The sequence below is a fragment of the Lynx canadensis genome, chromosome C1 (genome assembly GCF_007474595.2).
Source record: "Lynx canadensis isolate LIC74 chromosome C1, mLynCan4.pri.v2, whole genome shotgun sequence".
Taxonomy (NCBI): domain Eukaryota; kingdom Metazoa; phylum Chordata; class Mammalia; order Carnivora; family Felidae; genus Lynx; species Lynx canadensis.
In genome coordinates, this window is record NC_044310.1 from 220,392,134 (window position 1) to 220,417,950 (window position 25,817).

General features: G+C 54.1%; 1 protein-coding gene across 3 annotated transcripts in view; it reads left to right on the plus strand.

Annotated features, from left to right (window-relative positions):
* PPP1R7 (protein phosphatase 1 regulatory subunit 7) overlaps positions 1-23,673 on the plus strand; it is a 29,641-nt gene extending 5,968 nt beyond the window's left edge. For all 3 annotated transcript variants that reach the window (XM_030327610.2, XM_030327611.2, XM_030327612.1), the window contains 8 exons: positions 1,667-1,722; positions 2,316-2,381; positions 2,922-3,052; positions 3,411-3,573; positions 5,393-5,509; positions 6,355-6,459; positions 9,641-9,727; positions 23,362-23,673. In XM_030327610.2, the coding sequence (XP_030183470.1) occupies positions 1,667-1,722; positions 2,316-2,381; positions 2,922-3,052; positions 3,411-3,573; positions 5,393-5,509; positions 6,355-6,459; positions 9,641-9,727; positions 23,362-23,538 (902 nt within the window). In that variant the 3' untranslated portion in view covers positions 23,539-23,673. The remainder of the gene's footprint in view (positions 1-1,666; positions 1,723-2,315; positions 2,382-2,921; positions 3,053-3,410; positions 3,574-5,392; positions 5,510-6,354; positions 6,460-9,640; positions 9,728-23,361) is intronic.
* The last annotated feature ends 2,144 nt before the right edge of the window (positions 23,674-25,817 follow it).

Genomic DNA, 25,817 nt, shown 5'->3' on the forward strand with positions numbered 1-25,817 from the left:
GGTCTGCGCGGGCTGCGGGCTATGACCTACGACCTGTGCAGTGCCCGTGATTATACAGTACCACCTATGGAGAAAACCCTTGTGGAAACACTCTTGCTTCCGGGTGCCGTGGAAGGGTAGCTCGCCATTCTGGCTTAGCTGCGAAGCACTTCATGGATGTAGAAGCTGGCGTCACGGGTGAAGATTATAGAGGAAACGTGGCTGTTGTACGATTTAATTTTGGCAAAGAAAAGTTCAAAGTCAAAAAGGGTGATCGGATTGCACGGCTCATTTGTGAATGGATTTTTTTATCCAGACGTAGAGGAAGTTCAGGTTTTGGATGACTCTGCGGAGTTCAAGACGTTTGAGTTCTACTGGGAAGAATTAAAATTTGTGCTAAGAATAGAAAATGAAAAGACATTTTTTTTTTTACAGAGTTTCTGCTAAAAGTGAAAAAAAGACTCTAGTAAATGTCAAACCATACTAAACGACATACTTTTGAACTGGCCGTTGTGGATTGTTGTGGAACAGGCACAGTTAGGAATCTGAACTCAGCCGGTGCCAGCCAGTGCTTACGCTGCTGGGTCCAGTCCGAGTGGCGTGCACCTCTCTGCTGCCTCCAGTCAAGGGGCCAGACTGAGCAGCAGACGGACCTTGGGAGGCCTGAGGGCTACAGCCGTGAGCCACCACAGAAGCCAGCACAGCTCCCCCACAGGGCAGAGGCGGCGGTAGGAGCCGGGCAGGACAGCACCGGGAACGACCGATTTGCGGGAGATCTGGGAGAGCGGAGGTTACACACTCCCACAGGAGTGTCACAGCCAGGCGGCCCAGTTTCTTCGACCAAAAATTGCAAGAGCAGAAAGGGACATTAAAGAAATGTCATCCAGTCACAATATATGCCCTTATTCAGATCCTAATAAAAGCAGACGGGGCGGGGGGGAGGGGAATGGGGGGAATCGTAAGACAATTGATGAAATCAAAGAACGACTGTTACTTTTTTAAAGCGTCGAATCCTTTCAGACACGCATGCTTCTGCAGTTCAGCGGAAATGAAGAGGGCTTCTTGGGGCTCTCCTCGGGCACCGGGGTGGGCTGGCCTTCTGCTGGGCCGGGCCCCCAGTGGGGGAAGAGCGTGTTTCCCTTGTTAGGGCTCTCCGGTCCGTCTGTTGAGCTGTGCTCTGTCGCGTTTTCCTCTTGGCAGACGAGGGTTTAGAGATACCGGGCCACTTTCCAAAGCGATAAAAGGCACATCCTAGCACATCCGACATGCCCCGCATGATCCATGTTCAGATGGTCTGCCATGTGGCCACAGACGAGACGACAAAGGAAAGGTCAGGGAAGAGCAGGCTGCTGCCAGCTGTGCACTTCTGGGCAGCCACCGCCCCCACCCCCGTCCCCCCGCCACCGTCCCCCCTGCACGCAGCTTCAGACTACATTTCCTTCCCTGGCAAGTTCACTGGCGCAGATGGAAATTTGGAGACTTTGCCAGTCACCCAATTCAGGAAAGTCAGAACGCTTGAATGGTGACCATCATCGGAACTGGTGTCAAGCCGGCCACACCATCCGGGGCCCCCGCACCACCCATTGGCGTCTCCTCTGCACTGATTCAGCTCTGTGAGCCAGGCAGCCTGCGTCCCAGCTCCACTGACATTCGGGCTCTGAATGGGCTTTTTTCCTTATTTTTCCAGAAGGACAAGAGCTGCCCGTGGATATGGAAACCATTAACCTGGACAGAGATGCAGAGGTAATGCCACCTGCTGGAGCCAGCCTCAGGGGGCCTGGTGACGGACCGCTCTGGCCGTCAGGGTATCTTCTATGGAGGTGCTGGATTAGTAAGTGATTACCCTAGGCGAGGTCGTCTGAGTCCCCTTGGTTGGGTCAGATTCTTTCTGTCCTTGTTTTTAATACCCGTGACTGAAACCCATTTCTGTGTGACCAGAGGGCTGGGCAGCAGACGAAACGCCCTTGGCTCCTAAATGCCACCAGCGGGTCAGGTGACGACTTTGTAAGTCGTGGGGGTCCTGGCCATCCCGGCATCTGAAACACACTGAGCGTCAACAGCTCAGTGTGCAGGAGACCGCCAGGGAGGGCAGACTCATCACAGCTCCTGCCCACGGGGCTGCTGCGGGGTGAGAGAGGGGCTTTACGTACTGCTCATTGTTTTGTAAAACTGCTGAGGAATGTCTCACAGTGCTCCTGCACGTTGCTGTGGCCGGTCCGCTGCAGGCTCACCAGCCCTTCCTTGCCCGCCCCTCCGCCCGCCAGGCCGGCCTCCTTTGGTCCTGGTCCAGGACACGGGTCTTCAGGCGGCTGAGCCGGATTTCTTCTTCGTTTCAGGACGTTGATCTGAACCACTACCGCATTGGGAAAATCGAGGGATTTGAGGTGCTGAAGAAAGTAAAGGTATGAGGGGCTCTGTCCTTTGTCTCCTGGGGACACACGCACCCCGGAGTCTGTCCTACCCAAGGGACACAGGCACGTGCATCACTGAGACTCGGTTCTGCAGAAGGGGCTAGCCTCTGTCCAGAACTGACATCAGCACTTGTATCCTAAGCGTGGCCGGGTTTACAGAGGCCGATGGGCTCTTCCTGATGCCTGGTAGTGGTCCAGGGCAGGGCCTGCCTGCTGTTCAGCACACCCCAGCCTGTGTGGTCCTCAGCTCATTTCAGTTAAGTTTGTTCAAATTCAAGCCCTCCAGAGGTCGGCCAGTGCAATCCCTGGCCAACGACCCCCTCACCGAGGAGGTGCACTCCATGCGGGGCCTGCCTCCAGCCTTCTTTTGGGTATCTGCCCGTCCTCTCCAAGGTGGGCACGTTTCTAGAAAACAACAGAAGGATGAAAACCGCATGCCCTGTCCCACGGAAGGTTTGTCCTGTAACACAGTTGGCACTTCCTCGTGACCTCCCTGCTGCCTATGTCACCTTGTCCTTTTTCATCCCTCAGAGTCTCTGCCTCCGTCAAAATTTAATTAAATGCATTGAAAATCTGGAGGAGTTACAGAGTCTTCGAGAGCTGGACCTTTATGACAACCAAATCAAGAAGATTGAGAATCTGGAGGCGCTAACACAGTTGGAGTGAGTCATGAGTCCAGGGGACAGCTGAGGGGCCTGTCCAGTCTCCCCAGAACTGCCCTGGGCCCCACGCTCAGTCCTGGAGGGCCACCTTTGCCACAGGGTCCCAGCCAGCGCCTGTCTCCATGGGTGGCGTTGGCTTGCCCACAGTCCCAACCTGCAGGTTAAACCTTTGATTGCGGACTCCAGGCCGGTCCATCTAGGGGCCGGCGCGATTGCTGCCGTCGGGGCGCCTGGAGAGTCGGGGTGGGCCGCTGGGTGGTGCCTGGCCCACCGGGTGGGGCGGTGCCTTTAGGTTGGTTGCATTCAGAGCTCTGTTCCACCTGTTCTTATTAAAAAATTGACGCTCTGCTTGTCCCAGGATTCTAGATATTTCTTTTAATCTGCTGAGGAACATTGAAGGAGTCGACAAGCTGACACGACTGAAGAAGCTCTTCCTGGTTAACAACAAAATCAGTAAAATCGAGAACATAAGCAGCTTACACCAGCTGCAGATGCTGGAGCTGGGGTCCAACCGCATCCGGGTAGGTGTGGGGTGCGGCTGGCGGTGGCAGTTTCGAGATGTGTGTTTGGCTGTGGGTTTCATACCATATGATTTTATTTTCCAGGAGAAAAGTGCCAACTGCAGGTCAGTGTTCACAAGAGCGTGCGCTCACACCACTCGGTCTGGCCCTTCTGTGCGTGTCTCTCACTTGCTCTGCATCCAGGTCACGACCTAACCTTAGCAAAGCGTCCCTGTGACATTCTGCCCCAGGTGAACGGGTCAGCCCCAAACACTTTGCTTTTGAGTTGCTGAGGCTGTGTTCTTTGGTGGGCCTCTCTGAGGCGACAGTGCCCCAAGCACAGCAGAGTGGTGGCTTGCAGTGACCTGACCTCCACACGGGGGCCGTAGGAGGCACATTGCACCTTCGGGTGCTTGGCCGGCCCGTCCTCCCTGGACAGCCGCGTACCAGCGGAACACGCCCCATGGCAGCCTAACATCGCGCCATTTACCAGGCCCTGACCTCTGGGAGCACTGGGCAGAGCAGGCAGGAGACGCTTTGGCAAAACGGTCTGGGGTGCTATAGGAGCAGTCCTTTACCCACCTGACTCATGGGTGCTGGGCACTGCCCGTGGTGGGAGCCACAGATGGGGTCACAGAAGGACTGACATGGGGTGGGGGGGGGGGGCCTGCCAGCAGAGAAGGGGAAGGGTCACCAGGACGTGATGAGGGTACCTGCCAGCCAGAAGACCCCTCAGTGCTCACCCCACATCCCAGTGAAGCCATGCTACCGAGCCCGGGGCTTCCCACTGGCCTTGTTGAGCAACTGAGAGCCGGTGTTTCCAAGCACTTCTTCACCTGCCTCTGTGTTGGGAGTAGCCCTGTGCCTGGCTTTGTGTCTACGGCACACTGTGATCCATCCCACTTGGCCCTGGAGAGCTGGGCAGGATGCAAACCAAGGAGGGCCTCTTGTGACGGTTGTTAGCAGGGACATGGCCCACGTATCAGAGCACCATGTTTAAAACTAAAGAGTGGCCCAGACGTCAGCCCTTTATATCAAGTATATCTCTGTAGAATGTTTGTAGGCAGCACGGTGGCCCAGGAGCCAGGAGCAGCTGGCAGGATCCTCCTGCTCTGTGCAGGCAGGAGCAGCTAAGGATCCATCCCCCTGGATCCTCCCCCCTCATAAGCACCCCCAAGCCCCCCAAGTCCCGCTGTGAGGTGCAGGGGGGGTGCGGTCTGCACCCACTGCTCATTCAGTGTCTACGGGAAAAGCTGGCAGTGAACTCAGGAGGAGGGAAACCGGTCCAGGCAGTCAGTGCTTGCTAGAATGCCTGCTCTCCGCAGGGCCCTGGAATTTACAGTGAATAGAGGAGCACAGGATGCTGGCAAGGGGGGAGGGTTGTGGAAACTGAGGCAGGGGACAGAAAGCCATGGAACAGAGGCACCTGCTCTCAGGAATCCTGGGTGGCATCCCAAGGTCAGAGCTGCTTCTGGGGAGACCTCAGCTCTTGGAATGCATCGTAAGGAACCCTAAGTGGGACGACAATAACCTATCGACTCAACTTCAGCACTGAGAGGGACTTGAGAAATGTCCTCATCTGTGGGTTTCAAACTGTGTCCCCTGACCTTGAGCTCTGGGGGTGGGGGGCACCCAGGAGACAAGGCCTTGGACTAGCCACCTTTTCGCATTCTGTACTTTCAAGTGAGACTTCATGGGAGAATTTCCCGAGTGGATAAGTAAATTGCCCACGTCCCAGGGCTCAAGTCCAGATAGCTGTATCTCCTCTCCCGGCACCTTTCCCTCTCCAGTCTCGCTGGTCAGCCACACAGTGCTAACTGCTTCTCTGTCTTTTTCGTAGGCAATTGAAAATATTGACACGTTAACCAGTTTGGAGAGTTTGTTTTTGGGGAAGAACAAGATCACTAAACTTCAGAACCTGGACGCACTTACCAACCTGACGGTCCTCAGTATGCAGGTACTGACCCACCTTTGCTCCCATCTGGCCAAGCCCCGGCCGGCGCACCGCTGCCGAACAGCCTTCACCTTTGTCTGCCACCGCGTCCGGGATCGACGCTACTTTTACCACCAGTGAGCAACCGAAATGTTAGGTTTCAGAGACTTAGACGTACGTGTGTGTTATATGCACACACAGCTAAAAGTTCCCTCCCTGGGCGGTCTCTAGCCAAGGGGGCTTCTTGAGAAGGCTGCGTGTGCATGCTCTCAAGCCTCCTGGAGTGTCGGGCTCAGTGGTGGGAGCACTCCTTGCACACCCGCACAGAGAGCACAGCCCTGGGAGGGACTGGCAAGCACGCCCAGGTTCAGGTTCAGGTTCAGGCTGCCTCTTCTGCTGGAAGCGAATGAGTGGAACCGGACCCTCGAGGTGAGGTGCAGGAGGGCGTTCTGGCTGTGGCAGGTCCACCAAAACCACCTGTGCCTTTTGGGAAGCAGACATTCTGCAGACTCTTAAAAAAGGAGGGCCTTGTACGTGAATTTGAGTCACAGTATGTCCTGAAAGAAATGAGAAGTGATTTATTTTACAGCATTCGGTATATTTGACATTTTTGAATTACTGAATTAACTGGGGTAGGCCTTCCCCGGGCACACCTAAAAGAGTGAATTCCTCGCCTAAAAGCCCCCAGCCTTCACACACGCATTCTAGCCAGTGCAACAGCCTCGAAATTTTGATCTCTTTCTCTATGTGAGTTCCCACCCAGCGCGCTTAAAGTGTCAGCTCCTCAAGAGGAGAGCCCTCCTTTCCTAAAAGCCGTTTTTTCCATACCCTCCGTGCTATCCTGATGGTTGTTGCTCTCCCTGTCACAGAGCAACCGGCTGACCAAGATGGAAGGTCTGCAGAGCCTGGTGAACCTTCGAGAGCTGTACCTGAGCCACAATGGCATCGAGGTCATCGAGGGCCTGGAGAACAATGTAAGACATCCGCTGGTCCGGGGCGGTATGGGCATGGGGACCGGGCAGCCGCCAGCCTAGGCCTGGTCGGAAGAAGACTCGCTGCCTCGAGGGGCTCGTGGTAGAGACCTTCCCAAGTCTGAAAACAGAGAGCTCCGTCTTCACACTAGCACGTGCATAAAACACACACAGTGCTCCCCCTCCCCTTGGGGGAGCACGGAGCTGGTGCTGCATGCCGTGCGCACCATACAGTCACCAGCGGCACCGCAGCCATTTGGGAAGAATTTTGGAACACAGACCCCGCGCGTTCCTAGGTGCCCCGTGCTGCAGAGGGCTGGCAGGTGCTGGCTGCCGTCTCTCCCCCTCCATTCTGGCCGCCGTACTCCGTGGCAGCAGCCTTTCGGCACACGGGGGCCACGGGGACCACGGGGGCCTCCAGGCCTCAGCTGCTCTGAGCTGAGCTCCTGCGCGTTTCCTGCTCCTCCCTGCTTTTCACCAGCCCTCGTGAGGCTAGGGAGGGCCTGTTCGCCTCCCACAGACGGCCCCGTTCTCACTCAGCACAGGACAGCCTTAGATGCGCTGAGCGGGGAGGCGGGCCAGCGCTGGCCCCGGCCCTTTCCAGCTGCCTGCGGGCAAGCCTGCTTTTCCTCACTGCGATACTCAAGACAAATAAAATACTTTTTCTCTTTCAGTTTTACTGAGCTTTTTTTTTTTTCTGTTTTATTTTTAGCAAAGGTAACCATATTGGTCACTTTTGTTACCGTAAACACAGCGTTTCAATCTTAGTAAAGGCTCCGTTGGCCTCAGCCCCTGGGCCTGGTCACCGTTAGTAACGTCTTAGAGGGAACGCCACATTCTGAATTTCCTTTTACCAAATTTTAGACAAGGCAGAATGGGCCTCTGGTAAGTTTAGTTGTCTTCCTCCGCCTTGCAGTCAAATTCGGAGTTTACCAACCTGGCGTGTAAACCGGCTGTACGCTCAGGCAGCGCAGGGTGGTAGCTGGAGGCCCGGTTCCGAGACGTGGGACTGTGTGCGGAGGCCATGGCGTCAGAGCTGGCAGGGTGTGCCCACCCCGCGCGATGACCAGCCTGCGGGGCCCGCGATCGTGGAGAGCTGGGGGTCTCCCCAGCTCCTAGGTCTCCCCAGGGTGGGGGAAGTGTGTCTGCAACAGGGCCGACAGAGTGGCAGGTCCCTGGGCCAGCAGGAGAGGAGCTAGAGCTTAGAATTTTACCAGCAGGAGTGGGCACTGTGGTCAGGGTTGAACTCCAGATCATTCTTGGGCCTCTGCAACAAAACAGAAAAAAAAAAAAGGTTGTGGTTTTGAAGGTAATTATGTGATTAGAATATTTATCAAGGTCCAGTGTGACAGTCTGCTCGGGCTTCGTTTAGTTCGAGGTCAAATACTCGTCTGTATTTTCTCTCTCAGTTTATCTGGAAGTTATTTTTGTTGTGGGAAGTAAAGAGTGTATGTTTTTCCCAAATGGCAAATCCCCCGTCCGAGCACCACAGACGCCTTGCCCAGCATTTGGGCGCTCCCCGACCTCTGTGTCTGCTCCTGGGCGTTGGGTTTTCGGGCGCTGGCGACCTCTCACCCACTGCTCTCTGGCGCCGTGACCGCGGCACCGTGTGTGGCCCCGTGTGCTGTGCTCACTCCCACCCTGCCTGGCTCCTCTCTTTATTTTTTTATTTTTTTAAGTAGCTCTCACCGGTTTGCTTTTGGATGAGCTTTCAAAACACTGTCCAGCTCCCCAGAAAAAACAAGACAGTGTCGAGCACATAACTGAGTCCCTGCGCCAGTGCTGTGCACCGTGATGCCCCTGGTGCTACGCCCTTGGACGGGGCCCGCGCCGTCATCGGCCTGTCGTGTGTCTCCTCGTGTGCACCCCGTGACACCGAGCATTGCAGGATGGGGTCAGAGGGCCAGAGACCACCGCCGTGGAGGACCCGGCCCTCTTCTGCCGAGTTCTCCTAAGTCCCCGCTTGCTGCGGTCCCACCAACCGCCCCCCAGCTCCCATAGGCAGGAGCCTCCTGGCACACTGCAGTCGCGTGGCAGTCTGAGCACACACGACGTGCCCAACACAAGCTACTCAGAGGAGCTGCTCATCTGCGTGCCCGTGCCCAGCTTGCATGTGACCTGACGTGGCACCATGTAGCTTCCTGGAAACTGACTGGCCAGTGCTCTTACTGGGTGACGTGGGTGCGGGATGGGCGGCGGGCCCTCGAGGAATCCGAGACCAGGACCAGAGCGCTTCTGAGTCAGCACCGCCGCTGGCTGGGGACTTCTGTGTGTGTTCGTGGATTTCTTTTTATTTTATTGAGACGGTTTTTAACCTTCCCTTAAAACTTGGGAGGACCAGGACTCGGAATCCCATGAATACAGTAGAAAATGTAGGAAGGAATCCACAGTGAGAAATGGGCAGACAAGAAGGGAATGGACTTCTTTGGGCGGCTGTGAACCAACTTCTAAATGTTTCCTTTTTGATTTTAGAAAAACTTCGCCAACTGGTTTGATTCAACATACTTCAGCAAGCGGCGGGAGCTTTAACAGACTTCATTTTTACTACAATGTTATTCAACTCTGTTAAATCTTTAAACCCTGAACTTTAAAAAAATATTACTCAGGCTTAGCTCATATGTGTTAGAAAAACCGTATCTGCTGGGCATTCTTAGGATAGGGGATTGTGGGGTACACGCTAAAGCAGATGTTGTTGAAAACAAAAATACCGTTCTGAGGACTCCTTTTGATACATCGTGCGTGTCCTCAACAGAAACTAAATAGATGTTGCTACAGTGGTTACCCCTTCTTCGGGGTCCACACCAGATGCCCCCGTGCAGCCTCCCGGAGCCCCAGGCCTCCCCTGCTTCTAGGGAGGTGTCACTCTGCTCTTCCTAGGACTACACAGCCCACTGGGACACCGATCCTTGTAGATGGGAGTCTGGGAGCCTGTGGCGGAGACTGTCAGATGCCAGTGTTAACGGGGGCTCTGCCGAGGTGGTGGTGAGGGTCTGTGTGCGAGTAGAACGGGTGGGCCGCAGGGAGTGGCAGGTGACCCCGTCCTGTTAGCCTGCCCCTGTTCCTTGAGGGTAGGGAGGGCGGCTCGCCCCACGGCCGTGAGCACAGCACCCGACAGCATGTGTGTGGTCACACGGTCATTATTGAACTGAGGTAATCCAGGAACAATCTTATTTCCTTATTTTAGAACAAACTCACGATGTTGGACATTGCATCAAACAGAATCAAAAAGATTGAAAACGTCAGCCATCTGACAGAGCTACAGGAATTCTGGGTAAGTGGAATGACCGCCGGGATTGGTTCTGCCTCCGCTGAGGTGGCGCCACTGAGCGTAGCACTGAGTGCGTGCTGAGCGCCAGCCCCGGGCGCCTCCTACGCCGTGAGGTGGGGGGCGCTGTCGCAGAGTTTACTCTTGGCTGTGTGCGCCGGCATCACCCAGGAGCGGAACTCGGGCCCCACGTCATCCCAGACGCACAGACGCGGGCTGTAGCGGCATCCGCGTTTTCACAGATTCTGGGGATCGCGGCGCACAAGAAGATGTGAGAGGCCCGGGTCTGTAGGGTGAGAGTTGCCTGTGACCGAGAGCTTTCCAGACCCGGCCCGGGAGCTAGTGCGTTCAGTGCAGATAGACCGCAGCAGCACAGGAGAAGCCGCAAGGCTCTCTGCACTCAGTCCTCCCGGGCTCTGCCTCGTGTTTTCTGAGGCCAACAGGTGTGGGTTGGGGAGTGGTATCCCAGAGCCGGGAGGAAGAAGTAGGAAGAGAAGCAGCACGTCGCAGGTCCTAACTTCTTGACTCCTCTAAAGCGTTGCACGACAGTCACCGAGCTGAGGGCCGCAGTGTCGGGATTCTGTGGCGTGCCCTCCTGACGTGTGTGCGCTGCCTGTCCCCGGGCTGGGGGCCCGTGCACGGATCGTGGCACACGTTTCACCCTGAGATCCTTTGAAGCGAGCGTTGTCCTGGGTGTGCTCAGCTGACCAGGCTGTGCGTGGAGTCTGAGACATGACTCTTCCTTCCATAGCCGTGCTGCTGACTCTGCTTATGTCATCTTGAAAACTCCTCCAAGTTTCCCGACAACACAGGTAGCCTGCTGTGAAAACGACCTTTGCCCCTTACCGATAGCACTGGGTCTTGGGTCCTGTCAGGTTGTGGTGCCAGAGCAAATCTGGGGAGACCAGAACCAGAAGTAGAAAGGTGGGAAAAGGGTGTCAGGCTGGAGGCACCGGTGAGCTGCCACGAGCCTGGTGGGTCTAGCATGCAGCCCACCCCCGAAGGAAGGTGAGGCTGCGGATAGGCTGGTTGGATCAGAGCAAAGAGTTTTGGCTCTGGAGAGGCGGGGGAACCACACAGAGAAACCAGACAACCAAATGAGTCCAGTGGCAGGGGACCTGGGTGACAGGGAAAGGGCTCCTGGCAGAACATTTCAGGAGGTTTGGGAAACCAGCTGATACTGAAGCAGTGTTTCTGAAATGTGTGATTGATTCTACATGCCCTGCCAAGGGACAAGAGCATGGGACATGGGGTGCTGAGACCACAGGTAGAGGCCAGCTGGGCACCCTGGCCACCGGGAAGGCAGGCAGGCAGGCTGGCACTTGCTGGAAGGTGGATATTGGCCTGCCCTGTAACACACAAAGCAGATGAAGACAGTCAAATGAGGCAGAGCCTACAGTGCCTGGTGGTGTCCAGACTGCTTCCTCTTCTGATCTGCTGATCATAGCAACCCTGCGAAGCAGACGGTATTATGCCATTTTACCAATGAGGAATTGCATTTCAGGAAGGGAGGTTGCAAACTGGGAGCTCTCAAACTCTTCTGTGCTCCTATCACATGTAGGGTTCGCTTAGCTATGAGCTGGTCTCTGAGAGAGAACTAGGAAGCCAGGCTTAATAAAATTTTAATCACCCAAATCCTATGTTTATTGACGTTCTGCTTGTCCTGCCAGTTACTGAGAGAAAGATGTTGGAATATCCCAAACATAACCGTGGGTTTGCTTTCTCCGTTCAGTTCACCGGCTTTTGCTCTTTGTATCTTTAAGGTTTTTGTTGATTGCATACACATTTAGGATCATAGTGTCTTCTTGAGGCATTGTCTTTTCATCATATGGAATGTCCCTTTTCCGCGCTGCCCTCTTTGTTCTTGTCCTGAATTCTACCTCCCGTATTAATCTGGCCGTTCTATCTTTCTCCTGTTACTGTTTCCATGGGTATCTTTCTCCATCCATTTACTCAACCTCTGTCTTCATGATAGGCAAAATACGTCTCTCGTAGACAGCACATCGGTTTTGCTTTTTTATCCAGTCTGACCATCTCTGCCTTTTAAGGGCAGTATTTACCCTGCTCATGTTTAGTACAATTACATTCACTTACACTTTGTGCAATGGTTGGGTTTAGGTCTGCCATCTTGCTATTCGGGTTTTATTTGTCCCATGTGTTCTTTGTTCCTTTTTTTTCTCTTTTCTTGCCTTCTTTTTGGATTAGAAAAACATTATTTTTGGTAGTCTATTTTATTTTCACTATTGACGTAATTTGCTTATATCTGTATGCTGTATTTTAGGAATCACAAAATATATTTTCAATTTATCACAGTCTGCCTTCAAATGATATATCATGTCACAAATAATGTAAGTCCCTTACAGGAGTGTGCTTCCATTCCTCTCCAACAGCTGACATTGCCCTATGTTTTACTTTTCATAGATTTAAGCCCCGTGACATGTTGCTGTATCAGTTATCTTTTAAGGAAATTTAATAACAAAATCCACTTATTTTACCATTTCTGGCATTTTTTAATTATTTTATGTGGTTTCCATTGTGCCATTTCCCTTCCACCTGAAGAATTTTAATAATTTTTTATTGTGCAGCCTGTTGTAAACCAATTGTTTCAGCTTTGATCTGTCTGGAAAAGTCTCTTTATTTTGCTTTCATTTTTGAAGTATGGGATTACAGCTCTACAATTCTAGTTTGCCAGTTTGGGGGGTTTGTCTACAGCACTTCATACGTGTTCCATTGTGCTCCAGCCTGCACTGTTCCTGATGAGAAATCGTTAGTCATTCTCGCCCCTTCTGTGTGACATGTCTCTCTCCCTCCAGCTGCTTTTTTTTTTTATATATAATTTTTTTAATGTTTATTTTGGAGAGAGACAGACAGCGTGAGTGGGGGAGGGGCAGAGAGAGAGAGAGGGAGACACAGAATCCGAAGCAGGCTTCAGGCTCCGAGCTGTCAGCACAGAGCCCGACATGGGGCTTGAACCCACGAACCATGAGATCATAACCTGAGCTGAAGTCGGATGTTCAACCGACTGAGCCCCCCAGGCACCCCTGTCTCCCTCCAGCTGCTTATTTATGTTCTATCGTCACTTTTGTTTCTTGCAACTTGAAGGTCACGTGCTGTTGAGCTTTGGGGATCTGTGAATTTATAGTTTTCAAAATCAGATGCAGCAAACTTCTGAAAATAATTTCCTCCAAAATTTATTCTGCTCCCCTTCCCCCAGTTTCTTCCTAAAACTCCAATTACGCATATGTTGTCCAGTGCTTTGTCACTGGGTCACTGGCTTTTATGTTGTGTGCTTGCGTTTGTATGATTTCTGTTCCTATGTCTGTAAGGTCATGATTGTCTGCAATGTTCATATGCTGTTAAGCTCTTGGAGTCAGTTTTTTAGCTCAGATGTTACATTTTTCAACTCTAAAAAAAAGTTTGGTTCTCTTTTTATAGATTCTGTTTGTCTCCTTAATGTTTGTGTTTCCCTTGAAGCCTTCCTTTTTCACATGGCTAGTAATTTTTGTATTAGATGCTGGCCATTAGGATGTTAAGTTATTGGGGCACCTGGCTGGCTCAGTCAGTAGAGCATGCAATTCTTGGTCTCAGGGCTGTGAGTTCAAGCCCCACACTAGGTATAGAGATTACTTAAAAATAAAATCTTTTTTTAAAAAGATGTGAAGTTATTGACTCTGGATTTTTTTTTGCTTTCCTTTCCTTTAAAGTGTATTGGCCTGTATATCTGGCAGACAGTGAACCTGATCCTTTTGAGGCTCACTTTCAGCTTTATCAGCGTGAATCTACGAAGCCTGTCCTCTAAGGCTACTCTGCTCTGTTTCTAGGCTGTGACCCTTCTTGGGTCTCTAGTGAATGCCCTGGGCATTTAACGAGGTCTCTGCCTCTGATTGGTGACGGCGCAAACATGTCCTTTCCGTGCATGAGCTCTGGCCTTGCCCAGTTCATTGCTTCTGGCGCCTCGTGGCTTCTATGCTGTGGCCAGTCCTGTAATTTCACGCCACCATCCACACTCAGTTGTCAGTCCAAGATTCAAGGGGACACTGGGTGCCCTTCTGGAGCTTTTTTCCTATACAGCTCACTCCTCTCCAGAAATCCCAGCTGCCTCTGCCTTCCCAAAACAGATTCACTGTCTCAACTCACTGTGGCCTCCAGGCTCTACTTGGGTTCCCCTGTGGTCCACAGCGTGCCTGCAGACAGAAGGCCAGAGGCACACAGAGCTCACCTCCCTCGTTTCCCTGCTCTCTGGAGTCACTGTCCCGTGTCACCTGTTGTCCAGTGTATGCAAACAGCAGTTTCATGTTACTTGTCCTGTCTTCCAGTTTACGACAGAAAAGTGGAGTCCCGCTCCAGTCCTTCCCTCGCTTGAAGTGGAGGTCCTGTGACTTCATGTAATTTTTCACTTTTCTCTCTCACTCCTCCACGGCACACCGTGAGCTTCGCGGGGCAGAGGAGTCTCTCTGTTTTGCTCAGTCTTGCCTCACCAACCCCTAGAACAGTGCCTGGCACACGCTCGGTTGAATGAGAGGCAGGAATTTAGGAGAGGAAGCTTGGGTAGCTGGGTGGAGACCAGCTGTGGATAACATTGAAAATGACGCCGTGCAGGTACGTGAGCTGAGGGTTACTGTATTAAAAATGGCTCCTAGAGGGTCACCATTTGAAAATGGGAGGTGGGGGACAGAGCACGAATAGGCATGTCACAGAATAAGAAGTAACAGTTGCTCGTAGATACATAAAGCGTTTCCTACTTATTAATTTTTAGAATACACTGAAACAGTGAGATGTGGTGTTTTGATGGTCAGGTTGACAAAGCCTTTGCTAGAATGAGGCGTGCGTTGTGGCGAGCACTCCCTTGGGCGCCGGCAGGACTCTGGTTGACACGTGTTCTGTGGGGCATTCAGAGCCTTGGAACTTTCACATCTAAGACCTAACAAAATGATGAGAAAGTCAAAGATTATGTACAAAAATACATAGACATCAGGATTTGGGTTTGTTGTTTTTTTTTACAGTGGAAATAGCTTTGTTGTATTTTCTAACGATAAAAGTATTTCTGTTCGTTGTAAAAAAGAAAAAGATCAGATTACAGAGAAGAACGAGAAATCTGTTTTTTCCTTGGTTTTCAGCGTTTAGTGTCAGTTTAGAAAAGGTCATAAACCCAAAACTTATAAAAACAATTGTCCAGATTTTCTTCTGAAACTTTAAATTTGTATCATTCATATGTTCTCTCCAACTTAGGGAATAATAAATTATGATATGGCCACATGATGAAATATTATGCTACTATAAAGCAAGGCTTTCAAATGACGTTTGTAAAGGGGATTTAATTACAGGAAAATGCTCATAATGTTGATGGGAAAAAAGGAAGGTGCCAAGTATTTGGGGGCAGATCCGGGTGTTGGTGAACTCAGTACCCGTGGACGCTCGCACACAGAGAAAGGCCAGAGGAATGTGGGTAGAAACAAGAAGCCCTGCTCTCTGGATTGCACACATACAGCGGTTTCCTTTTTCTCTCTCTACTCTGCGGTTCCTCCAAGTTTTCCATGGTGAGCACGTATGTCTCTCGCGATTGAAAACCAAAGCATGGAAAAGTACATTGGAAGAGAAACAGAGGTGAAGCTGACGCCAGTGCCTCCCGCCAAGATCGGCTCTGTGGCTCCCAGAGAAGGCCGAAGAAGACAGAACAGAACATTAACAGCGGTCTTCCTTCTGTGGCGAGACCGTGCATGATTTTTATCTTTTTCTTTTCCTCCCTTGCTGTATTTCCCACTCCTCGGCAATGAACATTTTTATCTTGGGAAGAAAAAGAGAAGGAGGTGTATTTCCACGCATGCTTGTCAGCAGGGGCCGAGCAGGTGAGCCACATGGCCGCCTTGTGTGCTCCATACTGGCGGGAGTGCAGGGGCCAGTGGAGGCCAGCGGAGGCCGAGACCCTTCTCCTGCTGCCCCACAGGTGACTGAGGCCACGTGAGCAGACCTGGCAGGTCGCGGCGGGGTGAGAAAGAAGGGAGTGAGTTCCAAATGAAACATCGATGGTGAGTCAGCAGAAACCGGTCACCAGCTGAGGGAAAGGCGAAGGTCACGGGCAGGGAGATGTGTGGGGCCGAGCAAGAAGGCAGCAGTTGAGCTGGGAGCTGTCTAGACAGCCTCCCCTTCACCAGATCATCCCGGCTCCCAGAAGTCGGCGTGGACGAGCCCAGATACGTAGCGTGCTGCGCAGAAGTTAGTGCGTGCGTGTGTAAAGTGTATAAATAAGAGCGGGTACACGTGTCCCTCCTTTCTGCAGAGAGAAACCCCAGAAGCATCAACCTGCAGAAACGGTCGCCCGTGGGGCCCGAGGGGAAGGTGGAGGGTGTAACAGCAGACCGTGTCTTCTCCAAACACATCATTTTGCAGAGTTTTGGTTTCTGAAAATGCTTTATGCATTTTTTTAAACATTTTTAATTTACGATTCTAAGTGGACTGAAACAAACGACTCAATATTTCAAATTCCTACAATAACGACACAGAAGACAGTGACGCAGGAAAGAGTTCTCTGACCATACGGCCTTTGGGAGCTGCATCCTAAGCACAGAAAGAACTCCTAAAGGATCTTGAATGTCCCTTTGTGGTTTTATTAGTGATAATATTGGTGTTATGATTTTGAAACTATTTTAAATATGTTCCAGGATAAATATACTAACGTGAGTAGGATCCTTCCGAATACTCCACATACAAGAAAATAGGCACAAATACAAAGTCACACTAGTGTGGCCTGTCGTGTTGGATTTGGATCTGGGGCCAGGTTTAGGCATGGAGGAAGGGCCGTCAGTCTTCCCATCTCGCACAAACAGCTATCACATGGGCAGGCATAGGGAGTAGCTGTTTCCAGGCCATGGGCTCGGGGCGACCACCGTGTCCACACCGCGGCCCTCAGCCAAGGGTGCTCGCCACACACAGGTGGGCCCAGACATAGAGCTGCGGTTTCCCCAAGCAAAGGAAGCAGAAATCGGAGCTTGGGCTCCCGGGGCTGAAATTTTCAGGGCAGGCTCGCAGCGGGGTGATGGCCACACGGAGACAAAGCCAGAGAAGTCAGCCTGAGGATCCCTCAGCCGAAGAATGAGCTGCACATGGGCAGCAGGCCTGTCAGAGGACAGCTGAGGACGTCAGGCCGGGCGGAGATTCCGGATGCCACGCAGCGTGTGGAGGCACCGCGTTCCAACCTGCCAGGGCGGGACGGCTGTGCCCGACACCCCAGAAAGCGCATCGACAGCCCAGCACAGCCACACGTCAGAGGCACATGCAGCACTCTCCCGGAGCCTGCGACCAGGCCTTCACAGGACCAGGAGGCTTCGCAGAACACCGCTCTTTAGAGGAGTACAGCAAAACGCGGGCTGCAAGAAGTGTGGCATCCACAGCAGCCAGTGTGCAGAGAGGCAGGAAAGTGCCACCCAGAACAAGGAGAAAACATCCATAGAAACCACAGGAGATGACCCATGATGTGTCCCCCTCACTGAGGTCCTGGCGTTCGTGCCCACGTGACCCCTGCCCACAAGTGTGTGTGGGCCTTACCAACTCATTTCCAGCAAAACGTGGCAGAGGCCACAGGAGCCCACCCCTGCGCTTGGGCTATGAAGAGGCTGCCCTCGGTCCCAGGGACTCTGTCTGGCTCTCCCTCTTGAATCCGTACCTGAATACGAAGTAACAGACACCTCTTCTGACGCCAGCAGCACACAAGGCACACGTCCCCTTTCTTGAAATGCCCTACAGATTGTCCACAAATAGGTGGTTGTGATATTCTACCAGTTACTTACAAGATGTACCTTGAGAATTCTTCCACACCTCTGTTTTCAAGATGTCACTGAGTTTAGGGTAAATTAAACGTAAATCTTCTATATAAACATCAGCCACAAAAAACCATCGTAATGGGAAATACATCCTGTGAAGTTAGGGTCTCAAAAACCACAAGCAGTCTGCTGGGAAGATGTCGAGCAGGGAGACCGTCAAAAGCAGAATTCCAGTCGTGGACTCAGGCCGCCTCATCACCGGATGCTAAAATCACTGAAGAGCTGGATGTCTGCCGTGTGTTGCCCCACGTAGAATTTGCTAAATGCAAAGGGCAACTTCATCCATATGACTAAATTTACCATCCCTGACAGCAACAGCCTGATGCTGTGTCTCCCCGCCCCCCATGTGAGTCATCTATAAAGCGTACTTGCCAAAAATGTTTATTTGCTCTAACCAAGCATTCAGACCTAACTGAGTTTACAGGAAACACGGGGGCTAGAAGAACATGCTAGGTGACACCAAAAGAGAGCCAGAGGGTACGTCCGAACGAGGGGCATTCCACAGGAAAGTTAACTGAGTTTCTTCACAAAGTCAATTTCATTTAACAGAAGAAAAAAAAAATGTGAGTTGAAGGTGGGAAATGTTCTAGATTAAGAGACTAGAAGTTGTACCTTCTGGGGAGATATTCTCTAAGGGTCACACCCCACCCTGTTCCTTTACGCCCCGGTTGTAAAGAACGTAATGGGGAACAGGAGGTGCCGTGTTTTCCCTCAGTGAGTATAACATCTTTGCCCCGGCCTGGGCTCAGGAGACTCCGAACTGTGTGTGGAAACAATACGAGTGAATGGTTTTGCGCTCCATTTTGGAAACGTGAAGATAAGACTCTAAAAGTTATCTGTATCCAAGACATCATTCCAGTGTTCCAGTGGGGAGGAGTGAAATCTCCAGTTCCGCACTGATGGGATCCTGGAGGAAACTGGCCTGAGGCCGACTGGATCACCCGAAATGCTGGAATCTGGACTTTATAGAGATAGTCTCCCCCCCCAGAACTGGCGGCATGCTGGTGTCCGCGGGCACCGTGACGTGCAGGACGGCAAGCGTGCGGTGGGCAGATATGAGAAAACGTGTGTTTTGAACCAGAAGAGGACCGGGCGCTGTGCGGCCGCCTGTGCCAGAGCTGACAGCCTGAGTCCACCACTGTGATGTTATGAAAGGGTTTTTAAGCAGACTATGTTGCAAAAAACCTTATTTCTTCTAAAGAATGCTGTACTGCTACTTTTATTTTGCTGTGTTAAGGTCAAAGCGTAGGTACGTGTGTGCACCGTTTCGGTGGCTGTCCACTTGGCGGTGGATGGACTGCTTCCCCGGCACTTCTAATCGTGCCCACTTTGCATTTGGCCGTGTGAGCGGCTCACGGGTGGGGAGATTTATGCTTCATCGAATAACACTTGAGAATGCGTCCTGAAGGAGCTGTTCTCCAGCGTCCCCTCCAGGGGATGCACCACTCAGGCCGACGGCAGAGCGCCTTCTCAGTGTCCGGGCCCTCTTGCAGGTTTCCGTCCCTTCGCGGGGCCGAGACCTGGGTTTTGGAAACCTAGACTTTCCGAAGCAGGTGGCACCCTCGGCCCACAAGAAGTCATGTGAAAAGAGGGTTCCTCGCCCAAGTAGGTCTGGGAGTGCGCGGCTCACGGGGAATTAGTGCAGACGTTCCGGCCGTGGCCGCCGAGCGGGTAGCGGACTGGCCTCCAGCCACGAGCAAGCACAAGATGTGGTTTGGCTCTACTCGGGCGGAGCACGAGGCTGTGGCCCCGGGGAGGCGTGGCAACCGTGGAGCCAAGAACAGGACCCGTGGTCAAAGTTTATGGCAAGACAAGGCATAAGGCACTGCAGAGGGGGTAGCCGTGCAGAGAAGGGGCCCAGCACACCGTGGCCGAGGCCCGAGCCGTCTGGGCCCAAGGCCGCCCCACTCAAGGCTCACGCGGTGGCAATGCCGGGGTGCGGTGCCCACGTAGAGAGAGCTTGCCAACACCATCAGCATCCAGGCCAGACTCCACAGAGGCCGTTCCTGACGGAAGGACCCCAGGCTCAGATTCGACCTACCGCAGACCCACCCTAAATAAAGCCGAAATCAAGCTCAAACTATCTCCAGAGGTGGAGTTTGGAGGTCGGTCCCCACCGAGTCGGAGGGACCCTGACAAAGTGTGAAACCGGGTTCACGCAGGGCGTGCTGAGCAGCTGGTATTAGAACAAAAAATCCATTCTCTTCAAAGAATCCAGTGTCGATAGCACGTTATCCACAATGTCTAGCGTTTGGTCTAAAATCACAGATCTGTAAATAGGAAAATATGATCTGTGGTTAAAAAGAAGTTGTCACAAGAAACCAAACCCTTGGTGCCAATTAATCTCTGGGCCTGGAGGGGGGGTGTGGTGTCTTGTTCTCATGCCCGCCTCCAGACGGTGCTTCCTCCTCCCTAAAGACCTCCCGCCACGCAGCCTGGTGTGCTCACTCCACCCCTCCCTTCCTTGAAGATGTCAGGACTCGCTCCCACCCAGCACTGCCCCTGCCACGCGCGGTCCTTGCTGCTCTCCGAGTCCGTGTAGGTGTCCCAGGGGCCTGGCGCCTCCTCACCCCCCCGAAAGTCACGGTTGCTGACACCCCCCTGATGGACCCCGAGCCCTGTGGCTGCCAGCTCCACGCAGTCCGCTCCATCCGCCAGCGTTCCCATCTGCTTGCTGCCCCATCGAGACCATCACCAGGGACCCCGGCCCCCTCTCCGTCTCTCGCCTTCTTAGGTGCTCACCCCCACACCACCCCTACATCAGGAGGCTGCTATCGTCACCCCCTTCTGCTCGACCGGCTCACCCTGCAGAAGGTGTTAACTTTGCCTTGGCTGAGCCCGCCATGCTCCCCGCAGTGCCTTCCTGCCTTTCGAGCAAGCTTAGCCCATCTTCTCCGGGTCAGCTTCCTCCACCCTCGCCGGACGTCCTTGCGTGGAGAGAACCTCACTCTCAGCCCCCCATCACGGCGGATGTAGGTGGTTCTCTGCGGCCACCTCCTCTTCGTTCAAGGACACCCGCCAGTGACGCCCCTGCCCCAGCCCGTAAAAGCGTTTCCACCCGTGCACAGACGGGCTGCAGCCTCTCCTGTCCTGAAGGCTGCCCTCTCTCCTTGACCATGACCCCCTCCCCCCAACCCACCCCCCTCCGCCATCCCTGCCCTCCTTTGCAGGCAGCCTGCTCAGGAGACCTCTCGTCTGGCTGGCTGTCACTCACCTCCACCCTCCACCCTGGGACTCACTCAGCAGCAAGCTCTCCCCGTGGCCTAGGACGGGCACGCACCCCCAGCCACGGTGTGGCCCACCAGCCAAGATGGTCTAGCGGTCGGGGCCTGTGCTACACCTGGCGTGTTGGAAGCTTCCCTCCACCAGCAGACACGTGGCTGGATTCAGTGTCCCTCGCACCCCTCACTCTACGCTGGAGTGCCTGCCCGGGGTCCGGTCTTGGGCCTTCTCTCTGCCTAATGAGCCTCTCCAGTCCAAGTACCCCCGTCTGCTCCCAGCACCCATATTTATATTCCCAGCCCGAGTCTGTCCTGGGCTCCGGATTTGCAGCAACAACTGTGTGCCCAGTGCAGGACGTCGTTGGCTGACTACCCACCCCCAAACCCAGCAGCACGTCCTGAGCCCGTGAGCCTCCCTCCCCAAGCTGTGCTTCCTCCATTTTGTTCAACAGCCTCCCAGTTCTTTGAGCCAAAAGTCTCAGAATCTTCCTTTGTTTCTCCTTATCTTTTACACATCACATGCAAGACGACGCCTTCCCTCCCCCTTCTACCCAGAATCCAGCCTCTCTGCACCTCTGCTGTCAACACCGTGCCACAAAGCCACCATCATCCCTGACCGGCACCATTAACACCACTTTCTAATGTGCAGCACTCTCCACACGACCGTGACCAGATTCAAGTCCATAACCCTTCCAGGGCCGCCATCTCAGTCCTTCAGAGTCCCCACCGCCACCCCCATGTCATGTCGCTGCCGAACCCCAGCTCCTAGAACAGAGCCTGGTATGTGGGAGGTTCTCACGCATTCGCCCAGATGCTGAGCCGCCGTGTCAGTGTTTCAGACCCGAAGGCAAGGCAGTGTCCCAGAATTCCATGCCGACTAACGTGCTCTTGGCTCGCAGCGCTTGAACTCCCCTGGCGCTCCTGCCGAGGGGCCACAGGTGGGTTCCTGGAAAGGCTCCGCCTCCTTCCAATTGCGTGCGCGTGGGTCGCTCCTCTGTATGCAGAGGTGAAGATGAAAGGGGCCACGCTGTCGCCTCCACCCACCCCGGCTCCCGCTGCAGGTTCACAGAGGACAGACCTGCCCCTGCCCTTCGGGAGGAGCGCCCCTGCCCTTCGGGAGGAGCGCACCTGCCCTCGGCCTGTGTGCGCTTGGAACTGGGGGGTGGGTCAGACCAGCAGGCCGTGAGGCTGGTGTGGCACCCCCCTGTTAGTGATGCCTACGCTCCCAGCGGCTTTCCGGCTTGCGCCTCGTTTAAACTTGGTCATCGGGGCCACCTGGCTGGCTCAGTCGGTGGAGCATGCGACTCTTGATCTTGGGGTCACGAGTGTGAGCCCCACATGGGCTGCAGAGATCACTTAAATAAAAATAAAACTTTACAGTTCCTGTCATCCAAAACCCTCCAATGACCTGCTGGAGTCAGGTTGCCCTGCTTGTCAGAGCCAGCTGTGCCTCACCCCGGCGCCGCGGTCTGGGACGCAGCATGGGTAGCGTAAGATCGGCCACGGCGGGGTGTTTACACCACAGAATCTGGCGGACACTACCCATCAGGGCTCTTTGAAATCTCTTGGAGCTGGTTGCTGAGGGCGCCTGCAGGACCGCCCGGCCTACGCCCTCGCCTCCGCACCCCCCGGGGCGGATGGCTGTATCTAGCCTTCAGAGACTGTCCCGCCATCTGTGTTCACGTGGTCCTCTGCCAGATTCTTGGGGAACTGACAGAAGCCAGGGTGGCTCACCCTCTGAGCCTCCTGTCTCGCCCCCCACGGAGGAGCCACCACCATCCACAGGACAGGTGTGGACTGAGCGTCATAAGCACGTGCTGTGACAGGCACTCTAAATCCAGAGGCCCACCATGCCCTCGTCTTGACGCTGGTTCAAAGAGAGAATTCTCCCTGGCTCTGGCGGGTCCTGTCCAGGTGGGCCTTGGCAGGATCAGGAGGGTGAAATCTAACCTGCTTTGAGCCTGTAACTCAGACTTCTGAGCCCCTCCTCCAGGTTCATATCCTGGGGCCATCATGTCAGCCATGCAAGGTGAGCGGTGGCCGGGCATTTACGTCACAGACCCCAGCAAGGGGCATCCCAGTGGGACAAGCCAGAGGCAACTTCGGGGACAGATGGACGTTTAGTCAGCGTGGCTGCTGCCCTGCTGACCATGTCACAGCAGAGCGTGCCGTCAGGCCGTGGGGATGACTGAATGGGTCTGAAACAGAAACCGAACCTACTGTGACACGTTGCCAGGAGATGGGGCGGGGTTGTCCTCGGTGTTGCTCTGATCGTTTCTCCGCTGATGTTAACTTGGATTAGCCCCTTTCGTGGTGATGTGGCCCAAGTCCTGGGCATGAGCAAGAGCATTTCCCTTGGGACGCTGCTGGAAGGTGGCCGGGAGGTACCGAGCGGTGACAGGGTTCCATGAGGGCACCAAGAAGACTTAATACCAAGTCACACTGTCTTCAGAGTGGGGAGGACGGGAGCACATCTGTGGCCTCGTGCCCAGGTGTGGGGGTGGGAGGCTCGGGCCCTTCAGTCCTACAAGCTTTTCTAACGCACTTGTGTGTGTGTGTGTGTGTGTGTGTGTGTGTGTGTGTGTCCGTGTGTGTCCTCCAGATGAACGACAATCTCCTTGAGAGCTGGAGCGACCTCGACGAGCTGAAGGCAGCCAAGAGCCTGGAGACGGTGTACCTGGAGCGGAACCCCCTGCAGAAGGACCCCCAGTACAGGCGGAAGATCATGCTGGCCCTGCCCACCGTGCGGCAGATCGACGCCACCTTCGTCCGGTTCTGAGTCCTCCCGGCTCCTCGCCCGGGCCCTCTCTTCACAAGAACTTCCCAGCCACGGTTTTTATCTGCCCGTTGCTCCTCGAGCCGTCACTCTCAACAGTCACAAACCCAATGGCAATAAAAAGGCACTGAGTGATAACCGCCGTGTGTGACGCCCGCGCCGCTCCGGGATGCCGCCACGCGGTGTTCTAGTTAGACGGTCATGGTCCCACCTGTGGTGTTCCCGCCACATCAGTCTCCTCCTTCCTCTCCGGGAGGTCTCGGCCCTCATGAGAAGGGCGGGCCGGTGGGTATGAGGGCGCTGCCCAGGGTGGGGGCACTCGGTGGCCGGCCTGGCCGCCAAAGCTGTTTGGTCTTAAACACCAGGTGATGCCTCAGTTTTTCTAATTGCATGTATTTAAAAAACAAAACTGGGCACAGGATGGCTCAGCCCTGCGTGCTGCAACCCTCCCGGCTCCTAGATGGTCGCAGCCATGCACCAGGCCCCTGCTGACCGCTGCCCGGGCTTGCCCTGCCGACCCAACCTCAGCTCTTCGGGGCCCGGACCGCCCGCAAGAGGAGACGCTTCCCACACGCACGGCTGCCCGTGCCGCTGGCAGTGTGGAGCTGCCCAAGTCTCTGTTCAAGACTTTCTCCAAAGAGCCCACCTCCTGGCAGATTCTGACATCACTTCCCGGTCTTTCCGCGTCATGTTGGCTTGTTTCTTAGAAAATTTACGTCAACACTCACCCAGGGTCTCTCGGGGTCTCAGATTTCCCTTCTGCAGAAAGAGCACTGAATCATGGTCACCATGGTCCCTTCTCCAAGGTTCTAGAGCTGCCCTGTCCAGTATGGGGGCCACTTGCCATCACGTGTGGTTGCTTCAACGTAAACTTAAATTTGTTAAAATGAAATAAAAGATTCAGTTCCTCAGTTGCACTTGGCACGTTCCAGGTGCTCAGTAGCCACGTCTCACTAGGGAGACCCGTTCCCGTCGTCACAGAGAGTTCTGGAAGGTCCTGCTCTAGATCCTGATGAGTAGCCTGCACAGGCCACTCTTGAGAGCCAGGGAGCAGGTCAGAGGTCTCCGAGCGACCAGGTGACCCCTGCCAACATTCGTGGACCTGCCAGTTGTTGGCCTGAAGTTTAAGGTCACGTCTAGTTCCCAACTCACCTTCACCAGGATAAATCGTGTGGCCTGTCCCTGTGAGTGCCTGCCCACTGGAAGCAAATTTCCGGGAAGGGGTCGGGAGGGCGCGGCCCCAGAAAGGGTCTTCAGGTTACAGCCCTAGAAGTAAGAAGAAAGACAGTCTAGACAAGCATTCGGGACTTGACTGCCACTGCTGGGAGCATTATTCACAGGCATCATCCACCCAAATACAACCCCGTCCGATGAACCACAGAACGGTGGAGGTGTCATTCCGGAGCAGCAGGCCACACCCGGCGGGACTTTCATTCATGAGCACACAGCTGACAGAGAGCCCTCTGTGAAGCAGAGACCGCATTCTTGCCCGGGCACGAGACGCGCCCCGAAAAGTGGGCCATGTGAGCCACGAGGTCACCGCTTTTTAATCTGGGAGCTAGAGCGTCGCGGGTAGCGGCAGACGGCACATGTGTTCACCATGGCGTGGGAGAAAAGGAGCAATCGTTTATAAACACGTGCATGGGGAGCCATGTGGTGAAAGTAGCTGCGAACAGGATAGGTTTGTCCTCACGATAGGAAAAGAAACCCAGAGAGCCTCGGGCAAACAGGACAGTAAGGAGATAAGCCTCAGCCTCTGGTGTGGATGAGGTGGGGACACGTGCCCAGAGCCAGTCCCAGTCCCACTAACATCCGGCCTCTGTGCTTTAACAGACCCAGGAAATGTACAGGGGGGAAGGGGGGTAAGGGGGGGGAAGGGTGTGCAGAACCGGCAGTCCCAGACCAAGCGTCACTTGAATATTTGAGAAGCTCATTAAACTTAAGATCCACACTGAACCATGAAACTTTGGACAAGGGTCGAGGGAGGCAGCTTCCTGCTGGATCCTAAAAGCTACAGACCAGGCTGGTGGGGTCCCGGCCCCAGACGGTGCCGAGCAGCATTGCTGTGTACAGGACGCCCCCTGCGTGGCCCGGGGTCAGAAACCTCGGAGTGACCGGGAAAACGGGTGGCGGGAGGAAGTGCGGGAACCCCTCTGTGAGCCGCAGTGGAGGAGAGCATTGATGGCCGCAGCGCAGCCACAGACACGGTTTTGATGGGTTCGTCTACGCAAAAATAAAATCCCTGTAGAGCACGGAACACCACGGGTAGACCACAGACAGCA